Genomic DNA, 19,813 nt, shown 5'->3' with positions numbered 1-19,813 from the left:
TTCCATGCTGGTCCAAGCTGGTTTATGCTGGTTTAGTGCTGGTCTAGCTGGTGGACCATGTTGTCCACCAACACTAAATGCTGGATAATTAGCATGGGCTCTCTCATGAAGCTGGTTGACCAACGAAGCTTCCAAAACACAACACATGTCGGTTAACAGTATTGCTGGCTTTTTAACAGGAAAAATAAAATTAGGCTTTTGTTATGTTTGCATGTTGTTACTGGTTTTTGATCAGTGTGACGTTGAAAAAAAATAGTCAAGACACACATTTATTGTGGTTTCATGATCCATCATTACTGTCACTTCCGACACTGTAAAAAGCGCTAACGTGCAATCAGGGCCGGAGTGGCTTATCCAGATGACCCGGAGAATTCCCGGTGGGCCACACAAAAATTGAACTGGCAGATCTGCATGTTGTTTAATAAACTTTCATTCATGTGTCATATAACAGCGACCAACCGTCCGTATCATCCGGTATATACTGTAAGTGATAAGAATTGCATTCCGTATTATAGCGCCGCAGTCTCTATGGTATTTTATCATCTCAGACAAAATATTGGCTGTTGCTGCATAACACGGAAGCTTCACTTGACAGTGGGGGAAGGATCGCGGAAGATCCAGCGAGAACAGATACTGTTAGCTGAATGGATGAACGTGCTTCAGGTAGCAGATCATCACAAGTTTAATACTGACTGCATTCTCACAGTCTCAATTAATCTATCAATTAATATCTGAAATCTTCATTCCTTGCAGTGCAGAATGATCATGGCTGGGTTTCCTAATAACATTGCAAATTAAGCTTTTATGATCATCTTAACTAACGTTGCTCGTTATTTCACAAACCAGCACGTAGATTGCTCGTTATAAAGTAGAACTTGAGAGCTTTGTTACGGGAGCTGTCCGGTCCAAAGGTGCTGGAAATTTGGCCACTATGTCCAGGAGTTTGTCTTCTCAACATCAAAATAATGTGAAATGCTAACAAACATGGAAGTTGTTTGTTATCTTGTTGAGGCGCAGAAATGTATTAACTATAACAGAATTTAATTAAAAGAAATAACGATGGCTTTGGTAAGACAGGGTTTAATATGTATTGATGATCAACTTATAGAGATGAATGAAAGTGTTGCAAGAAATACAAGTAACGTGAATGTCAATATGTTTATCATAATGAGGGGATCTCACGTACCCTAACATTTTTTTTCTTTGGCAGGAAACTAAAAAGATTTATTACATATGTCTTCTTAAAACTGTATTTAATATGAATACATCATCTTTCCATTGCCATTATAGTTTTATCAAAGAAGTATAGTATTATCAAAGAAGGCCAAATAAACGTAATACTGTATTATGTGTCATGTAAATGTAAACCTATCTTTGGACCTAATTTAGACCTATCACATCACATGCGCAGACCTCTGAGATTTCCTGCATTGATTTCAATGCTAATTTTTCAACACTTTTTTATCCTCTGAAAAGCTCTGAAACTGTATTTACATCTTGAAATAGTTATGCACAGTTACAGTTCTACAGTGTTATTATTTGCCTATAGACTTTAAAATACACGACATGAAAATTCACTTATTTTTTCAACAGATGCAATGAAATCTTTTAGTCAGATGGATAAAATATGAGTGATTTTTTAAAACTTACATTTTAAATGCCATATGTGGTATAAAGACATGAAAAGCATATCATTTTCTAGTAATTGCATATATTGTATATTTTTGTCAAGTTCTCGTTTTATTGTTTTTATGGACTGCAAAAAAATAGGGGGAGGGTGACTTGGACATGAAATTCTCAGGCTGAATATGAATTCCACTCCGGCCCTTCCTGCAATTGTTACCTTATGATTTTATTTCTACTTGATCCAACCATTAAAAATACATTTGCTGGTGTAACCTCCAGTAATGAAGTGAAGCTAATGTAGTTATGTTAAATCATATTTTTGATTGAAATAAAACCAGTTTTATGATTTTTCATGTTAACTTAAATTTCATGTAATATACAGTTAACTTTCAGTGTACTTGAAAACTTATGAAAAAAAAAAAAAAAAAACTGAACCATATTTACTGAGAGATATTCCTCAAATACACAGCTCCTTTCCAGGGAACAAATACCACATTTAAAAAGTGGGCTTAGAATGCTGGAAATAGACAATTATATGAATGACAATATATTTTAATACTGAATTAAAATCATGTTTTGAGAGCATGACCGGATTCAGACGGTCGTGCATCCCCTGGGCATGAACACATATAGTTAAGAGAGGTCAGAGCAGTGAATATATTTATGTGTTTAATATCAAGTGAAAGAGGCATCTATACCTCAAAGCAGAAATCTTGTCCGAGGATGGAGCTGTGCACTGGTTTAATGAGGACCTCCTCCTCCATGCTGAGGTCCAGAGCTTCTACTGCACTGCTGGGACTGAGCAAAGACTCGTGAGAGCGCGACTCCTTCAGCCTGGGCATCAGATGAGACCTGAGAAGGGAACAGACACAAACCAATCACTCAGTGTCTCTCTCATACACACATGCTTGAGCTCTTTCAATATCCACCTAAACAAGTATCTTAAATGATCACCATTCAGTGATAATCTAATGAGTTACTGAGAACTCCATGACAACAATATAGCAAGTTGCAGGTGTAATAACGCTACCCAAGTTGCAGGTGTAATAGGACACTTTTTCTGGTGCTATATGGGGACACATACAATGTACATACTGAGACAACAGAGACGGTAGGTACACTCATGAGTCATACTAGACACAGTAGTTTCTAGGGTGAAAGAATATGAGATGTTATTACAAAGTTTGAGTTTCCACAGTGTGAAGACACCAGTGTGAAGTGAGTAGATGCCACTTGGTTTGATATTTTGTATCCAATGCAATGAGACATTTGATGTGTCCAAAAGCATTCAAGTACTTTTCGGGGCCACTGTACAGTAAGTCTTGTAAATGCTAGACATAGAGTTTGAGGACTTTTCTATAATGCCATTTTAAATTAAGCACTCATAAATAAATACAAAAAAAAGTTTTAAGTTAAATACTGCAAAACTTACCAAAAAAAAAAAAAAAATAATAATAATAACTTTCTGAAGGTGACAAAGGTTCCAGCTTTACCTATTAAGACTGCTTTTTTAAAATGTCGTGTCAGTTTTTGAACATTTAGCCTAATATTTTTATATATAATTGTATGATAACAATTTATTATACATTATACAACATATTATACAACTTAAATAAGACTTTTTAAATAAAATAAAGAAAGAAATAATGTATCCAGCTAACAAGAAATGGGTTACTATTAACAAAGATGTAGATAATAAAAGAAAACGAGTATTTCCCCTTAGAACTTTCTTGTTCACTCTGAACTCGACATCTCGCCAATAAATGCCTCATGCTGAACAAAATATATTGAATTGCAAACTGCTGCAGATCTACATGCACTGTATAATATAGAACATACATAATGCATACAGTCATTAATTACTAATCAAGGCATATGAATGAACAAGGGCCTTGTTCTTTCAGATGTGTAATCAAGTGTTTATGTGCTCGGAACACTACAGGTGTCATTAACTGAGCTGTCAGTTAATGTTAGCGCTTACAGAAATGGATTAGTGCTCAGACAAGATAATTAGTGTCTTTTTCAAACAGCTAATTATCTCATAATAATCTAAAATAGAGTTAAGAAAATCTTTGCCATGCATTTATAGTTTGATTAAGTTACAAAGAAAAAATGCAGGAGATAATGTACCAGAACTGTGTGGTGTGTGCTTGCAAGCATGTGTGAAGAATGAAGCTATTTAAAATGCCAATATCGCTCCTGTCGCACCAATTCAACACGTTACGCATCCATAATAAACAGTGATGGCGGGATAGCAAGCATATCATTGGAAAATCCAACATGTTTACAGCTGTAATTAGAGTGGGAGATCTCATCTAGGACGAAGCCTGTGTTGGTCTGTAGTAATGTTAATTAGTATTTGCTACAAAGCAGATCTGATCTGGGAACAGATTTAATCCTTGATATCAGATGGAGAGTGATGTACACAGAAATCAGGTGAGTTACCGTTAAATAACACACATAGGAAATGCATACAGTCCCTAGACACAGGTTATGCTGGTGGTAGATGTTATCAATCTCTCTGACATAAACCCATATTTTTCTACCCACAAAGAAAGATAAATCAACGTTCAAGCAAGAGGCCCATTGCTTTGTTCCAAAACCTTATGAGCTGCCTATGGAGGCAGCATTTTAAGGCATCATAGACATGCTCCAGACACTAAGGCTGTTCCAAAAGGTAGGCCACTTAATAATACTGCCTCCTAAGGGGCCATTTACACCAGACACGTTACTGCATCTGTCTGCATTGTTTTTAATTGTTTTTCTATGCAAAAATAGGCTAGACAGACAGCTTTGACCATTGTGCCTCGTCTCACTGTGTTTTTAAGATGCCGTTTCAATTTAAAAGAACTTAAAATGTTATGAGACATCTACATTCTGTTCCATTCGTTGCATTGTGTCTAGTTTTTTTTTTTTTATGCTATGCAAGAACACGTTCGGTCTCAACGGACACTAAGAAACCTAGATTTCCTTCACGAAGAGGGAAATCTGACAAAATAAGACAAAAAATAATAATAATAAAAAAATACTTTACACCAAAAGTATGTTTGCTATGAATATTTATGTTTTTTAGAGTATTGCGTTGTTCCTCTGGCATCGTCTGTATAGAAATCAATTGTGAGTTGGGTCTCCTGTGTGCATCACACACCGCACTGAGTTGTTGCCTATGTAGGGTGTTCCAAATCAGTCAATTTTGAAGTTTCATGATGATTAGGATGCTGCAATAGAAGGCAGCTGCCTATACAGGCATTAAGCCATAAGGCAGCTCGCTACATTTTGGAACAGAGCTCTAGGCTATATCTCTCCCCACAAACAATCATCATCTACTGTCTATCGCCCTCTGTGTTTCTCATAAATTATGTACTCTTTTCTATTACCCTGAATCCTTTCTTTACCTCCCTTCCCCCACTCCCCTGTTTTCCTCTACTTGTTATTTCCACTCTCCATCTCCCTCCCTCTTCCACTAAGATCTTCAGAGGCAAGACTATACTCCTGAGACAAACCTTGTCTCTTAACCACTGAAGCTTCTGAGCAAATTGTGTATGTGTGTGTGTATGACTGCGAACTGCACTGGTATATTTCTGATTGGCTGAGGTGAAATGAAGCAGAGGACTACAAGAGTAATTGGAGCAAAGGGGATTGTGAGATTGATCCATGCTTGTGGCACAGTTTGAGAGATGGAGCATCAAGCTAGCACTCCAAATGACAACTTGAGTTGCAGAACAGAACAGAACAAAAAAAACAACGGCAGTTTTCCTGACTGGCATTAAATTGATGGGATGAAACTGACAGGAGGTTCTGGGAATAGCTGTCAAAAACAAGCATGAGTGAAAGAATTTTAGAAGGGAGAGGGAAAAATAGAAAGAAACGGTGTGTGTTGGTGGTGGGGGTTCATCTGAGCGATTGTCAGTCACTTAGTGACGGGATATGAAACTTTCCTCAACAACATCAAAAGAATGTTCTCTTCGGTTCTCAGGAGATGAGCTGCTGGTTTCTGAACGAAACTGACAATTTCCTTGAGAAGGACTTAATATCAGCTCTTCAAGTCTATATAGTGAGAAAAAGAAAGGGAGAAAGAGGGAACAGGAGTGAAAGTTGGCCAAAGAGACTTGTTCTTCTCAGAAGCACTTATTTGGCTAGCAAGTTTGGGAGGAGATCAATTGCCATGGAAACAAAAAAAAGAATAGTTCATTGCTTTCCATGGGCCCTTCCAAAGCTCATCTATCTTTTTCTCAGAGAAGACAAAAAGGAATATCTGACCATGCATTTTGAACTTTCTATGAAACATGCAAGGGATAATATACAGTCGGCCATTCATTACCGCAAAATAAACCCTGACAGGAGGAATCATGAGGGGCCTTGTCTCATCCTGAAGGGGTTTAATTTGCAGTAATGACTGGCCAACTGCATATTATCACTTCTTACTTGGCTACTTAGAAAATAAGAACATAAAATGGACGTGAAATATTTATTTGAGTTGAAGTTTGTCTTATGGCAGATGAAAAATATTGCAGAGTGCAAAAAGAGACATGGAACTAGCACAGTGTAGGAAATTGATTGCCAAGGACAATCGTCACTTTTACAGTTTAACGGTCATTATACAAAATTATACCATGGTCTGTTAGAATACACGATTATGATTGGATGGAATGCAAGCGTTAAAATTGTTAAATGCACAAGTAGCTACAGTCAGTTTTAATCACCGTTCTATATTAATGCGCCTTCTCTGCTGTCCTCCATAATAAGACATTGCAAGAGTTTTATGCCTCTTTTAAAACAACCACTGGATGCGAAAATAGTCTCAGAGCTGGGATTAACTGTCACATCACAAAATAACATTTACTAGTCATGCAGTTCCGTCATTAAACCAACTGTGAAGTGCATCAGGAATCACGGAAAAGAGCCCCTTATTACTCACCCAAAGCGCTTGTGAGTAAAGTATGGTTTGACATTCAGCTGTTTTGCCCGGAGGGGTACAGATTTAAATTGAAATATGATAAACAATATCTAAAATTGCCATCCTGCTCAACACAAGCACTAGAGGGTGCCCTGCGATCACACATCGCTGTCTAAAGAGTGTTTGGTCTCCAAAAAATATGATATAATCGCACTACTTTATTTCTGCGTCTGGATTAGAAATTGTGAAACGATTTGAATGAACTTTGAGGAGGCAACCTAGGTTATTTGCCTCCACATCATGCATTAAAATTGTTTAACGCACAACTAGCAGTGGATTATCCCATAAATATCTGACTGCAGAATGCCATGACTGACCAATCGGATCAAGTATTCCAGAGAGCCGTGTAATAAGACACAGTCATTCAGTCATTATTGCACCATATATATATATATATATATATATATATATATATATATATATATATATATATATATATATAAAAAGTATGTGCAAATGAATGAAAGAATAAAGGATTTATAGAACAGCTATTTTTTTTTTATTTAATTTTGTTTATCCCCTTTTCTCCCAATTAGGAATGCCCAATTCCCACTACTTAGTAGGTCCTTGTGGTGGCGCGGTTACTCACCTCAATCCAGGTGGCGAAGGACAAGTCTCCCCTCATCTCTCCCCCAGATTCTGTGGTGCCCTGGCCTGAACCGGGTGGGGGAGGAGTGTGATGAGGAGGAGGGCGTGGCCAGGCCGTGATGGTGCACGGCCGGCGCTGAATCAGCTGACCAGCAGGAGAGCAGATAAATGGGAGCCGGAGATGCTGGTTCGAGAGAGAGAGAGAGACGCACGCGGTCGCGCTGCATGTGTGTCTGTGTCCTTATGTTTTAAGTTGTATTAAGTTCATTTATATCATTAAAGTTTATGTTGACTGTTCAGCCGGTTCCCAACTACTTTTCCATCCTTTAACTGTTGTACTTAAACAAATTTAACTTAAACAATCAGCCTGATAGTGATTTGTGATATTTTACACTTTTATTTCCTAAAATATTGAAATGCACAAAAAGTCATTTTTAATTGGTTATTTGTACAAAATATATTAACTCACCATTGCCGCATTTCATATAGCATTTTTAGGGAAATCGTGCTTCCCGAGTAGTCTTAAAGCAATCGCCACTGCTGTGCCTTTATCCTTAGTCACGTTTTCATTCATGTCAAATTAAACAGGGCTAGACTATGGTCCAATGCTTCTCTTCTACAATATAGTAAGAAAAAGTTGGTAAGGATTAGTAAAATTTGTTATATGTTTCTACAGATTCATGGCTGTATGTTTGCAAGAAACCAAATACCAATGCTTAGCCTCTATATCTCAAGAAAAAGTTAGTAGGTTTAGTCAAATCTGTAACTTGTTTCCAAGATTCATGCTTGTAACTATGCATGAAACTAAATAAACTTGTAACATAAAACCACAATAATTCTGCGTTATACTAAGTTCTTATAAATAATCCTATAATATCTCATAAATAATGCTTCTAAAGGACACCCAGGATAAGCACTTTCTCATTAGTACTTATAGGCAATTTAGGCTCAAAGAGAGGTGAATTATGGGAGGAATAGGTGAGGCTAAGAGAGGAAAAGGACATGTTCAGACAAGAGGATCATGCAGAGGTGTACCCACTAAGGAATGTGTGTGTGTTTTCTTGTCCTTGGTTGTCTACATGTATAAATATGTCTGATTTAAAGGCATTACAAGTAAGACTAATAAGGAGATGGATGTAGGACATAAACACATGGCAACACATCCACTTACCCACACGAAGTGTGTTTCTGGAAGGTTAACTGTCACATCAGTCTACCAGAATGAATGTTAATGTCAGCATTGGAGGCAATGAACGACACCATATGAATGATAATATATTCCCTCTAACTGCGTTCACTGTGTGTGTGAAAGAGAGAGTGTTTTTAGCCTGTTAGTGGGATGTTAGTGTGTTCAGTGATGTGGTGTGCATGCTTAATGGCATGTGCTACAACCTCTTTCATGTTAGTGCTTTTTCTGCCATTGAAACAGTTGTGTGAGTGTGTTTGTGTGTGTTTTTGTGGCTGAGCGGTATTTACTAAAATACTGAACTGTGAACAGTTCAACCCAACATACTTATAAACTCATACAGAGCAGCACACATATTCAGTCTGCTGAGAAGCAAACTGACCTGTTTGTCCTTGAAAAAAGAATCCTTTTCATTACACTTTGCCATGTTTTTCCTCTTTATCTTTCCTTTTCCCACATTTACCCAGTATCCTCTTTTTCCCAAATGGATTTATGCCCTGCTCGTCTCCTGCGCACACAATTTCCGTCTTTACAGTGCTCTGTTTCTCTGTCTCTGTAAATATTTCAGACACTGTGCTAGACACAAGGCACACACTTCACCCTCCATTTCTCATTTCTTTTCTTCTTTTTCACCCAACACCGCTTATTTTAACTTCAGGACCATATAAAAATAAAATAAAAAATAAACCAATGAAATAAGCATAAGATGGTTCAGTAAGATGTCTGAAAATAAACATGAGAAAGTTAGAAGTGACAGTGGCATGATGGCATAAAAATGTATTACAATATGGTTCTTTTGATTCAGTGACAGCATGAAAGTAAGACAGGAGAAAGGAGAGAGACTATGAATGTAATATAAATACAAGTTTTGATCCAGATTATCTCATTAAATCTGGATCTAAGTCAGGGAGAGAAACATAGCAACCCATGACAAAAAAACAAACACATGCAATGAGGTCAGCCAGCAAATGCAGGCACAAAATCAATATGTATCTTTTTATGAAACAGAGACTGTCAGGGAGAGTAAGAGACATTTCTTGGCCCATTGTTTTGTTCTCTGACTTTGGAATTTATTTATTTTTTTTAAAAGAAGGCATGTCATCTTAGCACTGAGAGTGCGAAACTGTTCACACCCAGACCATTCTTGTTAGACTCCCTCCTATGGAGTGTGTGTGTCCTCCTACATCCACTATATTATCAGAAGACTAATTCAAACGGACCATAGTCCCTTTGTGATGTCAAGCCACTTTGCATCTTAATGTTAAATCCAAACATCAATAATACCATAAGTACATTGTATGAATCAATAAAAAATTAAAGAATGAATGAAGAACAATTTGCACTGTCAATTAAATAAAATACAAAAATGTCTAGTTATTTATGTTATTCATTTATATTCTAAGTTTATGATGATAAGAATATAAAACAAATTCACCATTATTAATGCACATTACTGTAACTTAAGGAACCTACAGACTAGAACGCATCAGAGTGTGTGGCGAATCCATTGATCACAATTGACAGAAAGTGATATTCCAACACACAACCAGAAGCTCAGAAATTCTTAACTTTTGCCACAGTGCATGCTGATGTAGGCATCTGTTGATCAATGAATAGAGAACTGACACACGTGCATCACAGCTGGAAAAGAGCAGCGTTGTTTACAAGTGAGGAGGAGGAATGCCATACAGAAGCTTAGATGATTTTGGTTTAGAAATGTATTTGTCCGTTTCTTTACTCACAATGGTGAGTGTGTGTGCTCATCTTGGATGTCTCAACCGAGTGGAGAATGTGAGATTACATCGGTATCCATGGCAACATGAATACGTCACATGAGAGACTGCTTGGACCCCACCCTCTGGTGAAACTTTATAGTTAAAAAGTACTTAAATATTTATCTTTTTTCACACCAAAAGGGATTGTGTCACTTTAGAAGACATTAATTTAACCACTGAATTCGTATTGATGACATTAATGTTGACTGTCTGTGATTTTTGGAGCTTCAAAAGAGAAATCTCCATTAACTTGCATTTTAAGGACCTACTGAGCCAAGATATTTTTTCTATTTTTCTTCAAATGTGTTCTGGTGAAGAAAAAAGAAAAATATTTTAGCTCAGTACACACCTAGGATAACATGAGGGTGAGTAAATAATGAGAGAATTTTCATTTTTGGGTGAACTATCCCTTTAACTGTATGCTTGCTTATATCCCTTATAAGTGCCTGAAATATGCTCTTCTGTTGTAACAAACCCCAATTCTCTATCCTCCCTTTCGTTATCAACCCCCGCCTCTGAGGGCTGTCCTTTAGCCAGGCTCACAATGGGAGTGGGCAGGAAAGAGGAGAGGTGAAATTTAATAAGCCAAGTTTGGGCAGCGGATTATTAGGTGCTCCTGATGTTAATACAGTCTCATCACCACTGCCATCAAAACGTACAGTGAGCCTCTCCTGGGGAACCGGCTACTATCTCCTCGTGTGCACACACTGGTGTCCTTGCAGGTCTAGGAGCAGAGCACGGAGAGATGTGTCGCCGGACCAACTCCCCCAGAACCCCGGCCAAGTTAGATACATCACCGGGGATGAAAGCTACAATGTCGGGCCGCCTTCCCCTCAAACGCTACAGCCCTTGAGAAGACAGGCCACCACAGAAGCTACCGCCCCTCACGGCCTCTGACCTCACCCATGTCCTGGACCATCTCATGGACACTCCTCCTTTCTACACAGAGCCCCTATTTACCGGGAGGGCGCCAAATCCCCCTTTATTTTTGACACACATTAATTCCCCTTTTTGAACATTTTCTGTTTAATGTTATTTAAAATAATTGTATCTCCAAGGCCTGTTGCCACACCCACTGTGTCTGTTGCTCACCCCGCCACACAGTATACAGTAGACCCCATCAAAAGGATGGATTGGGAAGACTTTAACTGTTGTGTTAACTAAATTTTGGGGATTCTTGCTTGAAAAATGCATAAACCCACAGGGTTAGTTTTGTGGACACAGAACAAGCTTAGCTGATCCAGCTATGTAGCCTAGTTGATACTTCATTGAAGAGGTTTAACAGAAGAAAGAAACCTCTAAGACTTGGCTTTATCTGCAAGGAAAACAAGTACTAAAAATCCACTAAAGTCCCATCTCTAATGACAAGTATGTTAGAGAAGCTATATTTACATTTGATGACAGATGGAGACTGGGGAACAGTTATTTAAAACAATCCTGAAAAGCAGACAAAAAATGTGTGGGCTCTTTAACCTCAGCATATTTCCATCCATCAATAAATGCATCATCTAATGTACTTGTCTTATTGTCACAGTCACCTTAGCAGGGGTAGAAGCACATATTACAAAATAGAGGAGTTCACAAAACAAACCAACCTTGACCATGAAAGAAACAGGAGGAAAAAGAAAATCAGGAAGACATAGAGGGATATAGATGCTCCCTAACAGGCCATAACAGTTTTTACACACACTGTATGATACACACAATTCAGCCTTTCAGAGTGCACATCATTCACTTTTTTCACTTTCAAAGGCATAGAGAGTGGGAGTGTGGAGCAAGAGCTCACATAGAAAAGTTAAGGTCACATAGAAAAGCATAAAGGCACACTTAGCATGGTGGCTGGAGACTGAAATGACACCTTACAGACACACATGAACACATCTGATACACTGATAATATGGTTGACAGACTGACAAATGTTACTGAACTGAGCTAATGGATGAAATAAGGGTAACTGATATAGCAAGCTTTTAAGTATAGAGTACAGAGTGGTAGAGTATGCTAACATTTCTCTCACTACTCTAAACATCTAAACAGCTAAACATCATGCCAACTCTAAGGTATCAGATATGCTATAGATCTTTCAGGGTGGGTCGCACAGTTGGCATTAACACTAAGTATTATGTACAGTCAGCATTAACACAAAGTACTAAGTATTTTAATATTAATCAGGGTCTTTGGACATGGTAATATCATTGTAGTCACTGAAATACCTTGGAGTACCAGGCAAATACCCTGGTACATTAAGTTCATCAGTACTATGATATAAATCAAAGTAGCATTACCATTCACCACCATCAATGTACCATGTACATATACCATGTAGCATGTTGAACATATACAAACATTCATATATATATATATATATATATATATATATATATATATATATATATATACAGGTGCATCTCAATAAATTAGAATGTCTTGGAAAAGTTCATTTATTTCAGTAATTCAACTCAAATTGTGAAACTCGTGTATTAAATAAATTCAATGCACACAGACTGAAGTAGTTTAAGTCTTTGGTTCTTTTAATTGTGATGATTTTGGCTCACATTTAACAAAAACCCACCAATTCATTATCTCAAAAAATTAGAATATGGTGACATGCCAATCAGCTAATCAACTCAAAACACTTGCAAAGGTTTCCTGAGCCTTCAAAATGGTCTCTCAGTTTGGTTCACTAGGCTACACAATCATGGGGAAGACTGCTGATCTGACAGTTGTCCAGAAGACAATCACTGACACCCTTCAAAAGGAGGGTAAGCCACAAACATTCATTGCCAAAGAAGCTGGCTGTTCACAGAGTGCTGTATCCAAGCATGTTAACAGAAAGTTGAGTGGAAGGAAAAAGTGTGGAAGAAAAAGATGCACAACCAACCGAGAGAACCGCAGCCTTATGATTGTCAAGCAAAATCGATTCAAGAATTTGGGTGAACTCCACAAGGAATGGACTGAGGCTGGGGTCAAGGCATCAAGAGCCACCACACACAGACATGTCAAGGAATTTGGCTACAGTTGTCGTATTCCTCTTGTTAAGCCACTCCGGAACCACAGACAACGTCAGAGGTGTCTTACCTGGGCTAAGGAGAAGAAGAACTGGACTGTTGCCCAGTGGTCCAAAGTCCTCTTTTCAGATGAGAGCAAGTTTTGTATTTCATTTGGAAACCAAGGTCCTAGAGTCTGGAGGAAGGGTGGAGAAGCTCATAGCACAAGTTGCTTGAAGTCCAGTGTTAAGTTTCCACAGTCTGTGATGATTTGGGGTGCAATGTCATCTGCTGGTGTTGGTCCATTGTGTTTTTTGAAAACCAAAGTCACTGCACCCGTTTACCAAGACATTTTGGAGCACTTCATGCTTCCTTCTGCTGACCAGCTTTTTAAAGATGCTGATTTCATTTTCCAGCAGGATTTGGCACCTGCCCACACTGCCAAAAGCACCAAAAGTTGGTTAAATGACCATGGTGTTGGTGTGCTTGACTGGCCAGCAAACTCACCAGACCTGAACCCCATAGAGAATCTATGGGGTATTGTCAAGAGGAAAATGAGAAACAAGAGACCAAAAAATGCAGATGAGCTGAAGGCCACTGTCAAAGAAACCTGGGCTTCCATACCACCTCAGCAGTGCCACAAACTGATCACCTCCATGCCACGCCGAATTGAGGCAGTAATTAAAGCAAAAGGAGCCCCTACCAAGTATTGAGTACATATACAGTAAATGAACATACTTTCCAGAAGGCCAACAATTCACAAAAATGTTTTTTTTATTGGTCTTATGATGTATTCTAATTTTTTGAGATAGTGAATTGGTGGGTTTTTGTTAAATGTGAGCCAAAATCGTCACAATTAAAAGAACCAAAGACTTAAACTACTTCAGTCTGTGTGCATTTAATTTATTTAATACACGAGTTTCACAATTTGAGCTGAATTACTGAAATAAATGAACTTTTCCACGACATTCTAATTTATTGAGATGCACCTGTATATATATACTGTATATACACACACTGTAAACAGTATATTAACAGTATATATACTGAAAATTCATATTAAAACCTTAAAAATAAATTGTCATAATTGCATTTTGTTTATTACATTTAATTTTTTTGAATTATATATGAATCATATTGAATTTTAAATTATTATAAATTATTATTAAATTATTTTAAGTTTTAAATACATACCGAATACAAAAGTACATTTTAAGTAGACCTATAGTAAATTCTGTCCTAAATAGATGTTGTCCAAAAAATTCTAATAGTATGATTTCATTTCCAAGATTTTACCAAACCATATTAAAAACAGCTTTTAATCATTTGCATACTGCTATGGCTAAAACACAATGTCAGTTAATGTAGTATATGATTAATAATAATACAGCCTGTGGGTTTGCAGTCATCACTGCACTCCCATTTAGAGAGAGAGAGAGAGAGCAATGTACAAGCTCTTTCTTTGCTTGGGTTTGGCTCTACCCTTGAATGGACCGCAACTAGGAAAAGGTGAGTTTCCATGGCAACTAGCCGACAGGTACAATTTTAGCCCCAAAAAAGAGCACAGCCCATAATGATCTGAGTGAGGCACTGGCTATCATCACATTTAGTGAAGATGAAAAAGAACATTCGATGAATGTTAGCAGTTTATTACTGTCATTTGAAAGGTCTATAAATCGTTATCATGCACTAAATCTGTACTGTACTCTGAGTGTGATAAAAGGGCAGTGGGCATACAGCTGAGGTTTCATACAACGAGGGTTGACTCAGTACACACAGACCCTAAACAGCAAGGACAGGGAAGAGATGTATTTATGGATTGAGGTCAAAGACAGAAAAGAGAGTAATCACATTTTCATATTAAATATATTTTAAAAGTGTTCTAAGTTCAAGATAGCTTTTAAAACTCGTTGAAGGGGGGCAGAACAAAATGTGCAAATAAAGAAATGAAGTGTTTATAGCACTTTTCTGTGAAAAGTAGAAACAGTGTAGGCCAAAGAGGTCTGCGCACAACACGTGTTTACCTCACCAGAACAATGACAGGAAAATAATCCATCGCGCTCTAACTGCACCGATTACACACACCTCCGGGTTTAGGGCAAGAATGAAATAATTTAACATTCCAATGGCAGTTTTGATAAGGAAAAGAAAAGAAAATGTTGTAGCCTGACTTTAACTATGTGTGCACTTTCCTAGTTGAACATAAACTGTTTAGCCTTTATAATGCTCTAATCTAACTATCAACCCTAGTTTATTCTACATGGCATTAGAATAAAACAAGACTAATTTTTACTAATTATAGATACATAAAAAAAAAACATTAAATCATCTACAAAAAACAAATCTACAACAACAACAACAACAAAAAAAAAAAAAAACAACCTTAACTGTTATAACCCGATTCCCTTCATCATAAAATGGACCTCACCATTACGTCAGCTGAACCAGTTGTTCAAACCAGAAGCTCAAATCATAAGTAGCAAGGATGGATAATGTAACTTACGCTTAGGCTGAATGCGCTGAAACGCTGCTCCATCAATCCGCTCTCACCGTTATATGTTTTTGCTCTGATTTCTATCTGAATTTGTCCTTCGCTTCATGGACTGTTAAGGGGAATTGTATGTGATCTCTGGCCTCTGCACCGCACTGCTGGAGAGGGAACTTCCCATGGGATAGCCGATAACACACCTCCTCCCTCACACGCCCCATTTAAACAGATAGCGCTCGCTTTCCCCTCTTGGAACTTGGTAACATTTCAACTTTAGGATTACACTTTATATGGTGTAACATCTCTATGACAATTCCATTTATAATTTCTCATTTTCTCACGCTGATGAAATCTTTATTATTAAAAGGGTACAGGTTGTTGTCTCCCAACAATTAGTCGGATTGCATGAAGCATGCAGCCTAATGACATGTGCACTATGAACTATATGCACTCAATAAAATGTGGTAATAAACTGAACGTACATAAGTGCATGCAGTAATGACCTATGTGCACACAATTAAATGTAGTGATCACATATATGTACACAATTACATGTAGCCATGAGCAAGTAATGAGTACATTAAATACATCTACATACTGTAAAAAATATATATATATTTTTTTTGCTTTGCTACAGTGAGTTCCACAGAATGCATAAGACATGGTAGACATTGTTTCTGAGGAAAAAGAAAAGAAAAGAAAGGAAGTGTACAGCATCCACTCTTTGGACATTAAACATTCCCTGATTCTATTATTGTGTGCCTAGCAAGAAAGGACATGACATCAAGACTTAGATCTGTGGAACAAAATGTGCCTAGCATTTTATTCTCAAAACATTACTACTTTAATTTAATAATGCTACAACTTTATTGTCACAATATTACAAGTTTAATCTTGTAATGCTACAAATTTATGTCATTATACTATGACTTTATTTCTTGTAATGTTGACTTTATTCTCAAATTTTTTCTGCTTTAATCTCATAATGTTACAACTTTATTATTGAAACTTAATGACTTTATTCTTGTAAAAAGCCTATTATGAGATCATTCTTAAAACATTACAACTTTATTACCATAAAATGTTATGACTTAATCCACAAAATCTTGTATTTGTTTTATTACTTTAAAGCTTTTCACTTGACACTAAAATGCTGTCGTAAAATTAACTGATTCATGTCAAGAGCATTATTTACCATGCCTGAATCAACCTGACTACATTAGATTGCACCAACAAAACCAAAAATTAAAATTCTCTCATCATGTATGACTTTCTTTCATCTGCTGAACACAAACAAATATTTTTTGAAGAATATCTCAGCTCTGTAGGTCCATACAATGCAAGTGAATGGGTGCCAAAATATTGAAGATCCAAAATCCACATAAGGGCAACATAAAAGTACTCCAGGCGACTCTGGTGGTCTGTATTCAAGTCCTTTTTTACTCTAAATTCTCCTCCCTGTTCAGTCAATGTCCACTTCACTTTCACTTTTACATTCTCCTTCTTCTGTTTTTGGTGATTCACATTCATCATGCTTATTTACTCCTACTGGGCAGGCAGGAGAATTTATAATAAAAAATGACTTAAATATTGATATGTTTCTCACCAAAACCTATCATCTCGTGTCTGAACACATGAATTTAACCACTGAAGTTGTATGGATTACTTTTATGTTCACTTTGTAGATTTTTGAGTTTCAAAATGTTGGCACCCATTCACTTGCATTGTATGGCCCTAAAGAGCTGAGAAATTCTTCTAAAAATCTTATTTTGTGTTCTGCAGAAGAAAGAAAGGCATACACATCTGGGATGCCAGGAGGATGAGTAAATCATGAGAGAATTTTCATTTTTGGGCGAACTATCCCTTTAAGGGTTAGTTCAGGTAGATAAAGCTCCTTAAGGTAACAGTTGCAGGCTAGCACTTATTACAATGTAACAAGTAAAAAAACAGACCTTCAACATTTTTTTTTTTTTTTGTCCATTTCGTGTATAGGTTAGAGAGGAAGGATATAATTCTGCTTTCATGCAAACCCTTTACACAATCTAGTCCCGGCACACCTAACATTACCACATGGTCCAAATGGTTAATTTCACAGTTATATCATGGCAGAGAAACACACAGCCGATGGATGCCAGTCTCTCATCTGCATATAAAAAGGAAATAAAGCTGAAGTTGAAGGATGCTGGGAAAATTCAACACAATGACAGAGCGAGGGAAGACATGCCATTCTCAGAAAAATGGGCTAAATGTGCTAAATAGCAAACAAATTAGCCTTGGCTTGAACAAATCCTCTTTGAATATGGCAATGTCACACACACACACACACACATGTTGTGCAGCTATCCTTATGAGGACTCTCCATAGACATAATGATTTTTATACTGTACGAACAATAGATTCTATCCCCTAACCTAATCCCCCCCTAAACCTAACCCTCACAAAAAACTTTCTGCATTTTTACATTTTTAAAAAACATTGTTTAATATGTTTAAGCGATTTAAATTATGAGGACACTAGAAATGTCCTCATAAACCACATTTATAGCATAATACCGTTGTAATTACCAGTTTGTAACCTAAAAAAATTTCCTCGTAAACCACCCAAACCTGCCCACACACACACACACACACACACACACACACACACACACACAAGCCTTTGTATTATAACAAGCAAACAGTTGAGTCCTGGGTGTTTACTGAGCATCTGGTTAAATGCTAACCAAAGGTTGTTCTAGACTGGGCACTTCCTTCTACCAAACACACAAACAACCCCACTCTCAATAACTTGCAAAGCTAAAAGACAGTATATACAAGGCAACACTGGACTTTTGCATCATTTTTGATGATGAAAATATGGCCAAAATATGGCCTCAAATATTGGCCACAATAAAAACACTTACACTAGTGAAAACTACTAGAATAAAGAATAACTAAAGAATCATGTCTGATTACAACTGTCTGTTTTTAAAGTTTGATTATGTCATTTAGATTTGAAATAATAGAACATGACTGTGCAGTTTGAATAGATAGAGTGTTTAACTTAAAGTGTTGTTTGTTATGTGCTCTTTTTAATGGGAATAACTCAATGTCTCTCCTGTATATTTACATTTGGGTGGGCATTATTCAAATGTGTGCATGTGTAAACAACATGATCACACGTGAAATTGGCATGATGTTTCCGATAGTTTCGGTACCCTAAGATCGGCGACTGTATGCCGATGCGTGAACATGTACTTACATTTCCACCTGGCGCAATTGGCAGCACGTTGAATCAGCTGCATGGGAGACTAGAGTTCAAAGCCAGACAGTAACCACGTTTGACTGATCAATGACAAGCATGATTCAGAGGTTTCACTTTTCCCTCTAGTTACTTTTTTACTCCACTAATGGTTAAGGTAAGGGTTGGGTTTGGGATGGGGGATATAATCTATAAATATATGCTTTTCTCTTCATTGTATAATGTCCTGTAAAGCTGAAAACAACTTGATTCACTACTAGCTTTTGGCGACCTCTCCTGGACATAAATGGTTCACACGTGCCCATATGCCCAACAACTCTTACTGCTCTGGCCACTGGGGGCAGTGTTTCGAAATTTTGGTCAACGTATACCAATTTTGACGAAAGAAAAGTCAGTCTACTTTCTCTCCAATTTCACTGTGAGATCAGGCTGGTGTAAATGTGTTTGCATGCAATACCTGCTTCATGTGAAATCATGAGGGTTTTTGTGGTCTGAAGCATGCAATTAGTTTCTTTTTATTGAAACACTTTTTCCCAGAAACACTTTAACATGAATAAAAACAAAGCACATGCACAAACATGTAGCCTTAAAGAGAAAATATTCCATGCAAGTTCTTTCATGTGCACGAAATCATAAAGAGAAGAAAGAGACAGAGAGAGAAAGAGAAACATATAGAGAGAGTGAGCAGGACCTGATGAAGTTGACATGAAATCCACATGTGACCTTCAACAAAAACAGATCTTATTGAGAGAATAGACATGACAAAGAGGTGAACTGTTTCATCCATCCTTGATACGCTGATAATACAGTGTACATCTGAACAATTATGCTTCTAGTGTCACTAGAATGCTCTGCAATATACTATTTAATAAAATATAATTTATAAAATTACACAAGTCCTCTAATAATTTAATGATCAACTACCACATACAAAAGCCTCATAAAACCTTTAAAAATATCAAATAT

At 37.2% G+C, this 19,813-nt stretch overlaps 1 protein-coding gene across 7 annotated transcripts in view; it reads right to left on the bottom strand.

Moving 5' to 3' along the window:
* The window catches only part of LOC127440121 (disabled homolog 2-interacting protein-like), a 209,762-nt gene that overhangs the window by 73,311 nt on the left and 116,638 nt on the right, over positions 1-19,813 (bottom strand). For 6 of the 7 annotated variants that reach the window (XM_051696523.1, XM_051696527.1, XM_051696526.1 and 3 more), the window contains one exon: positions 2,325-2,478. In XM_051696523.1, the coding sequence (XP_051552483.1) occupies positions 2,325-2,478 (154 nt within the window). Of the gene's footprint in view, positions 1-2,324; positions 2,479-15,622; positions 15,754-19,813 lie in introns of those variants that run through there. The other variant, XM_051696529.1, reaches the window with a different exon arrangement.

Source organism: Myxocyprinus asiaticus, chromosome 4 (assembly GCF_019703515.2).
Source record: "Myxocyprinus asiaticus isolate MX2 ecotype Aquarium Trade chromosome 4, UBuf_Myxa_2, whole genome shotgun sequence".
NCBI classification, from domain to species: Eukaryota; Metazoa; Chordata; class Actinopteri; order Cypriniformes; family Catostomidae; genus Myxocyprinus; species Myxocyprinus asiaticus.
Note: the sequence above shows the minus strand (reverse complement) of the source record. Positions and strands in the feature narration are given on the sequence as shown.